This window comes from Ostrea edulis, chromosome 7 (genome assembly GCF_947568905.1).
Source record: "Ostrea edulis chromosome 7, xbOstEdul1.1, whole genome shotgun sequence".
In the NCBI taxonomy this organism is placed as follows: Eukaryota; Metazoa; Mollusca; class Bivalvia; order Ostreida; family Ostreidae; genus Ostrea; species Ostrea edulis.
The window spans coordinates 6,380,106-6,392,332 of NC_079170.1; the positions used below are offsets into that span (position 1 = coordinate 6,380,106).

Here is a 12,227-nt window from a genome sequence, read left to right on the forward strand (position 1 = left end):
TCGACAATTTTGATCTTAAATGCGTTTGAATCAATGGTCTTAGTCTACAAGTATAATGTAAACACTACGTCAACCAAAGCGATCGTGACTCGAAATCGACAGGAAGAGAAATCAATCCTATTCTAGTCATCATACAACCATTACAAAAGCGATCATGACTCGATATCGAATCATGATCGCTTTTGTAATGGAAATCACTTCTATTTCAGTTCTAAGACTGCGTTAGTTAAAACGACCGTGATTCCATATCAACACGATATCGTCAACATCGACGACATCGGCAGGAAGAGAAATCAATCCTATTTTAGTCATTATACCACCATTACAAAAGCGGTCATGACTCAATATATATAGATAGATAGCCTGGTGCCCTGGCCTTCTCATAATGCTCCGCAATTTGCAGAGCATTATGGGAAGGCCAGGGTACCAGGCTAATATATATATATATATATATATATATATATATATATATATATATATAACACTTAAAAAGCCATGGCACAAGAGACCTATATCACATAAACAAATATCATATACTACACACGGCGAAAAAACGGCAATTTGTTAACAAAATTGATACACTAACACACTAAGTTGAAAACAAACAATCTCTAAGTGTGGAATGCACAAGAATTATTACATGGCTGTTTCGTCACCCGCGTATCTGAGAAGAAAACTGACGCCGGTGTAGAAAGTTCATACCATCATCAGGCCGGGATTTAGAATACATTATACGAAGCTTTTATTTTAAATTATACAAATTAGGCAAAGCTAGAGAGACAGTTACAAAACAACGTGATTGTGAAATAAAATGATGAGAGGACATAGTCGCGGGTTGTGTCGAAAATTTGAGGTTTGTCGTGGCTTTTTCAGTGCTTCTATAAATTTCTTACTGGCTTTGTACCTTCTTAGATCCGACATTTTAAGGAAGTAGGGTGTAGTTGGATGTTCGTACTTTGTCGGGAGTATACTCGTGTAGAATGGAAAAAACTAGTCGTGTATACTCAATCGGCTTTGTGATAAATGTATTTATATTTTTATCAGGTTTAAAATCCGCATGAGAAAACATGAGCTTTCTTGTAAGTCGTGCAAATATTAGCATTTTTAAAAGAAAAGGTTTTCGCTGTACCTCTAGCAGGTGGAACAATGTTTAGAAATCTTAATATTGTCGATATTTAAGTAGACTAGATTTACCTCCAATAGAGACGACGAATAGAAGAAGACAATGAGACTTCGGTTTGCTTCACACAAATACAGGCCGGCATGTGGACTCTCGATTTTTAAAAGTTTGTTTAACCTATTAATCCTCTTTTTGACGAATCCATGTTAAGTTACCATTGTAATCCGTTCACTTTTGATACTTAAATCTTTAAAGCAGAAAAATGGACTTAATTGACATGATAAATTTCTTTTCGAACCAGATCGTTTGTCTGATTTGTGGCAGTTTTATATATTCCAGTATCAGAACAGCATTACGAGATATTACAAAGTAAAAAAAAAAAAACCCAGCTTCAAATTTATTGACGTTCTTTACATCAATGTCATTATGCAAACACAAATGTTACGGGAAATTAATTCGGAATTAAAATTTGCAGAGTTTCAACTTTACTCACATACAAAAAGACTTCTAATACCTGCATTTCTACCAAGCAAATTTTATCTTGTAAATAATTCATTTGTACTTTTAAGTTTGAAATGATGGAATATCTGCATCCATACGAATATTTCATATAAAATATAGTATAGATGAATTTATGAATAAAAATAAAATTACGGAGAGGACTCGTCTAAGCAATGCCTGCTTGTCCGATCCTATTATGATTTATCATGATAAAATATCGTTTTAAGATGTTTGTTGAAAATTTGCATGCATACAAACTTAATATTTGGAGGGGATGTATAGCGTTCTATTAAAATTGTTTGCTTGTAATAGAATTTCCAAGCTAGGGAATCCCGTGGGGATGCGGGTTAGAATAGGTCCTCACTAGCCCTTGTTTGTCGTAAGAGGAGACTAAAGGGGCGGTCCTTCGGATGAGACCGCAAAAACCGAGGTCCCGTGTCACAGCAGGTGTGGTACGATAAAGATCCCTCCCTGCTCAATGGCCATAAGCGCCGAGCATAGGCCTAAATTTTGCAGCCCTTCACCAGCAGTGGTGACGTCTCCATATGAGTGGAAGATTCTCGAGAAGGACGTTAAACAAGATACAATCATTCAATCCAAGATAGGCATAGGAAATCCCACGAGTACCCAAAACCCAGCATGATATATAATGCTTCATATCAATAGGATTTTAAAACAATTATCATATTAATTCTTGTATGCAAGGTGAAGATAACGAACAGTGATCAATCTCATAACTCCTACAAGCAATACAAAATAGATAGTTGGGCAAACACGGACCCCTGGACACACTAGAGGTGGGATCAGGTGCCTAGGAGGAGTAAGCATCCCCTGTTGACCGGTCACACCCGCCGTGAGCCCCATATCCTGATCAGGTAAACGGAGTTATCCGCAGTGTATACGTCAATGTATATAATCATTTCTAAAACAGCATTTTTTCTGCAAAAAAAAAATAAAAATATTTGAATGGTACTCAGTCATGTGTCTCGTTTTTATAAGTTGTGGAAGCGCATTCTTGTTTTTAATGAAATACTGAATATTAGATGGTATGCATTGTAGCACGCTAACTTAAGAATTCCATAGACAGAGAAATTGATGATGTAAATCTATGATCGACATTTTAAACAATATAACCAATGTTTCATAGATGAAGAATTGAGTAGAAATTGAAACGAATAAAATAACGTACAAATCATTATGAACTCCGTGAACGCCCGATACGTTATTTAGTTTACATTGTAAATGTTCACTGTCCTTCACGAAAAACAGATTTCCAAATTTTGCAAGGTAACTTATAATATATTTGTATTGTTTGAACTGGTGGAGAATGATGCAATTTTTCACCAATACGTGCTATATAGTTTGATTCACGGTCTGCTATATTCGCAGAAACAATGCGTTGTGCATACTTAACGGTATACGATATCGTAATTGAATATAAGAGCCTATTTAGGCCTTTGTACAATTCATCATAAAGAGAATTCAGAATAAGAATATATGCATGGAAACCCTTGAAATGAATATATCTGCTTTGGGTCCAACACCCAGTCCGCCCGCACCAACGTGACCAAATGATACGTGACTACTCTGCTTTTAAGCTGGTCAGTATCAGAGTGCATGATTCGGACAATTCTTTAATTACCCTTTTCAAAGCTCTAAACAAATGGTAACAAAAACCAATATACAAAAGTTTACTAAAACAGATTCTAGATGAATGGAAGACACGGTAAGGCGATTTACTTCGGTCACGATTCGGGTAGCCGTGGATGGTATATAAGGAGGAATTGGTCGAGACATCGACAGTTAGGAAGAGAGGTTCAACATGAAGGTTGGTCTTCTGTGCATCGTTCTGCTCTGCGGGGTCCTGCTTGCTCAGGCCAGACCAAAGGTAAGGAGAATAATTTCAAACCCTTAATTATTCACTACATCATTTCAAAATACATTCGTTTCGTTCATTCTTACTCTCTTATTTGCTAATGGCATGAATCATTGCTGTATGTGGATGCAATCGAATTGATTATATAAAGCAAGATATTTTGTGGAACTCTCTATCAAATTAGTGAAGGGAACGTGTTTGTACTACTGGGTACTTTCCTATACAATGCACATGTTTGGTACCACTAAATAGGAAGCATAAACATGGGGATTCAAAATACTTAGAATGTCATACAGACTTTGGCTATCTGCTACAGTACTCAGTACTCGGAAATATAGAACATACATTGTGTCCATTTAAGAATCTATCTGAAAAGTTTTGAAAATTCAAATTCCAGGGTTCTTCATATCATAGTCCCCATCTATTAACCTGATAAATTTGAAAGAGCATCCTTAACAGAACGACATATCTTATCATCATAGTTCATTTTATAATTAATAAAAATGTCCGTTGTCTTTTTTATCAAATCTATACTCTTAGTTATTTAGGGTTTTAAAGATTCTATCATCTCAGTTTTAAAAAGTTTATTTATAAATTAACATATATGTATCTTCTTTCCCCTCAAAATACCTTATTTACGATAGTTTCGTCTGCACATGTACATGAATGGTACATTAAGATATGTTCAAAACTTCAACGAATATTCCCTGGTATACCATATACATGAATTACCGGAGACGACCACATGATTAGGGCTAGGAAAATTCTCTTGGAGGTAGGTCACACAAAAATGTTTCTGATCAAACTCATTCCTCTTTGGAATTTTACACTAATTTTGAGACATCAGTAGCTTGAGTTGAAGTACCACAAACTTAATCCTGCACTTAACACCCATGACGTAGCAGTAAGGGTTCTTTAACGTCCCAACACCTGCTGCGACACGGAGCTTTGTTTCCTGTCACATCCGAAAAACCTGCAAATCGCACTTCTACATCTGTAAATGCCAAACGTTTTGGTGAAGGGACAATCATTCCCTATCTTTTCGCCTAATGTTTGTCATGCCACGAATGGGACTCGAACTGACAACATCCCTTTTACGAAGTGAACACTGACCCCTGACCTACCACAAATGGTACATGCTACATGTAATAAACATCCGTTAATTTAATGGTCAACAAATGGAGAATCAGTGTGTATGAAAACTGCTTATGATACTAGTGAAACCAGATGTGCTAGAATAGGCGTTGTGATTTCTGACCTACCAGTATTTGTACTACTTTTGTGGACTTTTTCACAACGTAATTCATTTTGTCCAATTCGATCTTTGGTGTAACCATTTATAGATCGTTACTTATGTTTGGATCTCTGTATGCTATTTATAGATCGTTACTTATGTTTGGATCTCTGTATGTTATTTATAGATCGTTACTTATGTTTGGATCTCTGTATGCTATTTGATCATAGCCACATAAAGAGTTAGGGCAATGCAATTTGTGACTGATGATATGAAACTCAAGAAGATTACCCAATAAATTATTTTTGTGTTTGTATATTTTTATCCCACTGCATTAAGACTAGTTTGAAGCAATCAACCTCTCAAATCATTAAAAGTGTCGATTTATGAATTACTGTCCTCCTGACAGTAGTTTCCATTGATAATCATAAAATGCAGGTCATCAATTCGGAATGTAGTCAATGCGCCCGTGTGGGTTTTTATAAACATGCTTGGAAACTATGGACCTAAAATTAAATTTGCTGATTCTCCACAAAATTGTTATTTGTTTCACGTCCCCATATTGAGACGTCACCATTCTCCATGTGGATTCTTTCGTGAATGGTTGATCGTATTGTTGTTTGGACAATATGTGTGATTATCAATAGTGTTACATTCCACTAGCAGGTTTCGGGTAATACTATTGGTAGAAAACTGAAAATAGAAATATATTTGCAGATTCAAAACACGTGTAGTTGTTGTTTAAATGCAAGTGATGTCATGCATGAAAAAAATATCAAAGGACCAAATTGTGTAGCATTTATGTAATATCTTTTCTTTTTATGTTAACAGGGACCAAAGAAAGGTGGAGAAAAAGGTAATCAGAATAAGAAAAAGTCTATTCAGCTACACATGTAAATAAAATGGAATGTGAAGGTGAAATGAATGTAATTACTTTACTAGGTTCTTGCATATAACTATAATTAGATACATTGCTAATTTTTCATCTCTTCTGCAATGTTACAGATGATTCAGAGATTGATCTTCTTGAGCGTATGCTGGATGAGTTAGAGGGTACGTTTGATGAAAAATTATATTTTTTGTGGATTCCTTTTATCATATGTTGATCTAATTCTCAAAAGGCTTCCAAGTGTATTACATAGTCCACCCGCATTTGTTTAAACTGTATTCAATTACAGAAAATGCCAAAGATGAGGACGAAGACAGACGAAGACCTCCCCCCAAGAAAGATGACGGAGATGATAAGAAAGGTGGCAGACGAAGACGTCCCAAGAAAGACGGTGATGATGATAAAGATGGTAAACGAAGACCTCCCAAGAAAGAGGATGGAGATAATGAAGACAATGATAAACAAAAGCCACCAAAAAAGGAGGAACGTGAAAATGAAGGACCCCGTCGTAGACCACCACCAAAGGAGGAACGTGAAAATGATGAGGAAGGTGGCAAACGAAGACGTCCCAAGAAAGATGGTGGAGATGATGAGGAAGATGGTAAACGGAGACGTCCCAAGAAAGACGGTGATGATGATAAAGATGGTAAACGAAGACCTCCCAAGAAAGAGGATGGAGATAATGAAGACGATGATAAACAAAAGCCACCAAAAAAGGAGGAACGTGAAAATGAAGGACCCCGTCGTAGACCACCACCAAAGGAGGAACGTGAAAATGAAGAAGGACCCCGCCGTAGACCACCACCAAAGGAGGAACGTGAAAATGATGAGGAAGGTGGCAAACGAAGACGTCCCAAGAAAGATGGTGGAGATGATGAGGAAGATGGTAAACGAAGACGTCCCAAGAAAGACGGTGATGATGATAAAGATGGTAAACGAAGACCTCCCAAGAAAGAGGATGGAGATAATGAAGACGATGATAAACAAAAGCCACCAAAAAAGGAGGAACGTGAAAATGAAGGACCCCGCCGTAGACCACCACCAAAGGAGGAACGTGAAAATGATGAGGAAGGTGGCAAACGAAGACGTCCCAAGAAAGACGGTGGAGATGATGAGGAAGATGGTAAACGAAGACGTCCCAAGAAAGACGGTGATGATGATAAAGATGGTAAACGAAGACCTCCCAAGAAAGAGGATGGAGATAATGAAGACGATGATAAACAAAAACCACTAAAAAAGGAGGAACGAGAAAATGAAGAAGGACCCCGTCGTAGACCACCACCAAAGGAGGAACGTGAAAATGAAGAAGGACCCCGCCGTAGACCACCACCAAAGGAGGAACGTGAAAATGATGAGGAAGGTGGCAAACGAAGACGTCCCAAGAAAGACGGTGGAGATGATGATAAAGATGGTAAACGAAGACCTCCCAAGAAAGAGGATGGAGATAATGAAGACAATGATAAACAAAAGCCACCAAAAAAGGAGGAACGAGAAAATGAAGAAGGACCCCGCCGTAGACCACCACCAAAGGAGGAACGTGAAAATGATGAGGAAGGTGGCAAACGAAGACGTCCCAAGAAAGACGGTGGAGATGATGATAAAGATGGTAAACGAAGACCTCCCAAAAAAGAAGATGGAGATAATGAAGACAATGATAAACAAAAGCCACCAAAAAAGGAGGAACGAGAAAATGAAGAAGGACCCCGCCGTAGACCACCACCAAAGGAGGAACGTGAAAATGATGAGGAAGGTGGCAAACGAAGACGTCCCAAGAAAGACGGTGGAGATGATGAGGAAGATGGTAAACGGAGACGTCCCAAGAAAGACGGTGATGATGATAAAGATGGTAAACGAAGACCTCCCAAGAAAGAGGATGGAGATAATGAAGACAATGATAAACAAAAGCCACCAAAAAAGGAGGAACGTGAAAATGAAGAAGGACGCCGCCGTAGACCACCACCAAAGGAGGAACGTGAAAACGAAGAAGGACGCCGCCGTAGACCACCACCAAAGGAGGAACGTGAAAATGAAGACGATAACCGACGAAAACCTCCAAGGAAATGTAATGGAGATGATTAAGATAGTGATTGACAAAAAACCCAGAAACGCAGAGGATAATGTTATTCTTTAGCTCGATTTATGGGTAACCGGGATTAAATTGACTCTTGGAAAACGAACGCTTGATTACAGGACATTCTATGTATCTTACTTTGTTATAAAAAAGGTATTAATGTTCAATAAATGTTTCATGCATAATTTATTTCATAATTGTTTGGATATTGAGAATCTCCTGGATTTGGATGAGTTTAAAGTTGTGAAATACCCTTGAAAGAATATGCATTTTCATGACATTTATGCATAAAAGCGAAATGTATGTGGTGCACTAAGAATGCATTCTTTGTTGGTCATTTCAGATGTAGTTACCGTACATGAACACTGCACCCCTCTGCTTCCGTAAGAGATTTCAAGACATATTCCCTATAAATCCATATTTAAAAGTTGAACCCCTCTTTTAACTTCAGTAACACCCGAATTAACACTGCATGGGGATGCTAGACAAATCATTCAACAACTTGTATCTAAATGGTTCTAGAAAAGATCCTAAAGGAATGTTCTGATATATTCCTATGTAAAATTTTGAGGCACATTTATGAAAGCTTAAGTGAGCTTTTCTGATCGTCTGCTGTCCGTCGTCTGATCGTCTGTCCGGACGTCTGTCTGTAAACTTTTTTACATTTTCGACTTCTTCTCCAAAACCAATGGGCCAATTTTAACCAAACTTGGCCAAAAGCATCCTTAGGAGAAGGGCTTATAAGTCCAAATGAATAACCATGTCCCTTTCAAAGGGGAGATAATCACAAAAATGCAAAAATAGGGTGGGTCATTTAAAAATCTTCTTTTCAAGAACCACTGGGCTAGAAAAGCTGAAATTTACATGACAGCTTTCTGACATATTGCAGATTCACTTTTCTTAAAATCATGGCCCCCAGGGGTAGGATAGGGCCACAATAGGGGATGAATGTTTTACATACACATATATCGAGGAAAACTTTGAAATATTTTCTTCTAAAAAATTACAGGGCCAGGAAAGTGGAAATTTACATGAAAGCTTCCTAACATATTGCAGATTCAAATTTGTTAAAATCATTGCCCCGAGGATAGGATGGGGCCACAATAGGGGATCAAAGTTTTACATACAAATAAATTGGGAAAATCTTTAAAAATCTTCTCAACAACCATTGAGCCAGAAAAGCTGAGATTTACATGAAAGCTTCCTGACATAGTGCAGATTCAAGTTTGTTAAAATCATGGCCGCTGGGTGTTGGATGGGGCCATAATAGGGATCAAAGTTTTACATGCAAATATTTAGGAAAAATCGCTAAATATGAGCCAAGGTGACTCAGGTGAGCGATGTGGCCCATAGGCCTCTTGTTTGAAAATTTGAAGAATAAATTTGGGACTGACTGGGGGAGACAAATACCGATTGCATTTGATATTGTCTGTTCCTGTGTTGGAATTTTCTAATTTGGACGAAACTGTGTTAGCCTCCCCTCAACATGTACATGTATTTTTGTCTTGCTCAAATGCAAAACCGCTTATTTTATTAATTTTATAAGTTATTTATTTTGTGTACTTCTGCCCGAATTTCCTTTGTCTTCGATATCTTTTGAATAGTTGATACACTTTTCTTAATTGAACTTTATCAAAAATAGAAGATGCATACATTGTGCTGTCGCCACTCATCTTATGAAAAACCTCCATTCATAAATGTGGATATACAAATCAGTTGAAATCTTTATGAGCACAATTGTGGCGGTCAGATATTTTCGATGGGAGTTACCATTTAGCTCAGCTGGTAGAACATCTAATTAGAGGTTAAAATAACTCGGAGTCGAATGTCGGTTTGGTCTGTTGCATTTTAATCTCTTTCTATTACATGGAGTGCCTTAATCAGTCCTTTAAACTGACAGGTGAAAATGAATACCGCGGATAAAGATCCTGTGTTAAGGTCTTGAAAGTGTTACACCATTTAAAATTGGAAAATGTAGGATCAGTGTTAAGAAATCCTGGTCTGATACCCTGTATTTTTAATTTTGTATCTTTTTTGATGAAATTGATCACTGTTCGTTATCTTGAATTGTTCCTATTTCTCTTCTGATTACACAACTATGGAAGATGAAGGACACGTGTCAGCTTTAAAGGGTAGCCGTAGGGTGGGCTGGGGGTGGGGGAAGTATTATCATACATTACTGAAGTTTATGAAATATAATCATATTCATATTGAAAATGAGACGTTTCTGCAGATCAGCTGAAAGGAATACTTGTTTTCATCAAGAGTAGCTCGATGTACCTAGACTACTTCTCATCTACCATTCACCAGTGATAACTTTACCTAGACTACTTCTGATCTACCATTCAGTGATAACTTTACCTTGACTACCTCTGGTCTACCATTCAGTGATAACTTTACCTAGACTACTTCTGGTCTACCATTCACCAGCGAAAACTTTACCTTGAATACTTCTGGTCTACCATTCACCAGCGAAAACTTTACCTTGAATACTTCTGATCTACCATTCAGTGATAACTTTACCTAGACTACTTCTGATCTACCATTCAGTGATAACTTTACCTTGAGTACTTCTGGTCTACCATTCACCAGTGATAACTTTACCTTGATTACTTCTGGTCTACCATTCAGTGATAACTTTACCTAGACTACGTCTGGTCTACCATTCAGTGATAACTTTACCTTGAGTACTTCTGATCTACCATTCAGTGATAACTTTACCTTGACTACTTCTGGTCTACCATTCACCAGTGATAACTTTACCTTGACTACTTCTGATCTACCATTCAGTGATAACTTTACCTTGACTACTTCTGGTCTACCATTGACCAGTGTTAACTTTACCTAGACTACGTCTGATCTACCATTCAGTGATAACTTTACCTTGACTACTTCTGATCTACCATTCAGTGATAACTTTACCTAGATTACTTCTGATCTACCATTCAGTGATAACTTTACCTTGACTACCTCTGGTCTACCATTCAGTGATAACTTTACCTAGACTACTTCTGGTCTACCATTCACCAGCGAAAACTTTACCTTGAATACTTCTGGTCTACCATTCACCAGCGAAAACTTTACCTTGAATACTTCTGATCTACCATTCACCAGTGATAACTTTACCTTGACTACTTCTGGTCTACCATTCAGTGATAACTTTACCTTGACTACTTCTGATCTACCATTCAGTGATAACTTTACCTTGACTACTTCTGATCTACCATTCACCAGTGATAACTTTACCTTGACTATTTCTGATCTACCAATCAGTGATAACTTTACCTTGACTACGTCTGGTCTACCATTCACCAGTGTTAACTTTAAATTAGCTGCATCTTTCTCCTTTGCAGCCACTTTGATCCTCACACAGTTCCAAATAACAAATAATAAAGTATTAACCAATTCAAAAGTTATTTATTATGATTATGATTAGATGGAACTTGTAAGAAATCTGATTTCATACCAAAGAGATGGACCATAGACATTAGCCTGGATATTTCATTGGGTTAAGCGCCTGGCTACTGTAATGCCCGATGCCCGAGTTTAATTTCAGGCCCACCAATAAATGATCCCCTTTCCATGAGCGCATCCAAAAACTATTCCATTGCGATATATTTAGTTATATTTTTCATAAAAAGAGATGTTTTCAGTGATCGAAATGGCCCCCAAAAAATCAATCTTATTTTCTACCAAAAAGGGGGGAATGTTATTCTTTCAAAAGTTTGTAGACTCCCCACTGCTTCCTATATCACTTTCCACAGTTGATTATTATTTTGTTGTATTTCACATTGTGTGTATCATGCTTTAATTTTGATGCGCTGAGTGTAAGCAATAATTGGATTATTGGTATCGGTTGATTTCCATTGATTCACCGTCGCATCCTGTGCAACACCACCTGGTGCTCTGTTATTAAAACTGGTTGCTTCGTAAAATACAGTTAAAGTTATTCTAAAAGAAGTCATCCTGTTATACACATACCAATATTTCCATTTCCATTGTTTTGCTTTCGATTCTTTAAATGATCAAGTGTAATGATAGATATTTCCTCATGAATGCGATGAAGTCGTGAGCAATGAGCGTATGAATCTTAATAGATATAGTGCATTTAGTGCTATTCCGACAGAAATGAAAGTATACCGCAGATATATGAAATGAATTTCAGTTTTGAAAGTAAATGAGGGTATAAACTGCAATGCTTCATGTCGACATACTTTTCATAACGCCCTAACAACACTTCATATCGACATACTTGTCATAACGCCCTAACAACGCTTCATATCGACATACTTGTCATAACGCCCTAACAACGCTTCATATCGACATACTTGTCATAACGCCCTAACAACGCTTCATATCGACATACTTGTCATAACGCCCTAACAACGCTTCATATCGACATACTTGTCATGACGCCCTAACAACACTTCATGTCGACATCACAGGCACCTGAAGTATGGATATTACTAACCCCCCCCCTCCCTTTTTCATATTTTTTTGTTGTTTGGTGGCAATAATTTCTCTGAAATGTATGAA

At 37.4% G+C, this 12,227-nt stretch overlaps 1 protein-coding gene across 1 annotated transcript; it reads left to right on the forward strand.

Moving 5' to 3' along the window:
* The first annotated feature begins 3,443 nt into the window (after positions 1 to 3,443).
* Positions 3,444 to 7,717, forward strand: LOC125656779 (eukaryotic translation initiation factor 3 subunit A-like). The gene is made up of 7 exons (XM_056142926.1): positions 3,444 to 3,509; positions 5,563 to 5,587; positions 5,737 to 5,784; positions 5,910 to 6,692; positions 6,786 to 7,031; positions 7,125 to 7,370; positions 7,464 to 7,717. The coding sequence occupies exons 1-7, from the start codon at positions 3,444 to 3,446 to the stop codon at positions 7,697 to 7,699; spliced, it is 1,650 nt and encodes a 549-aa protein (XP_055998901.1). The 3' UTR covers positions 7,700 to 7,717.
* Positions 7,718 to 12,227: the final 4,510 nt, after the last annotated feature.

Coding starts and splice junctions, on each gene's coding strand:
- LOC125656779 (XM_056142926.1), top strand. CDS start 3,444: ATGAAGGTTGGTCTTCTGTGCATCGTTCTGCTCTGCGGGGTCCTGCTT. Junction 3,510..5,562: donor TTGCTCAGGCCAGACCAAAG/GTAAGGAGAATA, acceptor TTATGTTAACAG/GGACCAAAGAAAGGTGGAGA. Junction 7,371..7,463: donor ACGTGAAAATGATGAGGAAG/GTGGCAAACGAA, acceptor ATGATGATAAAG/ATGGTAAACGAAGACCTCCC.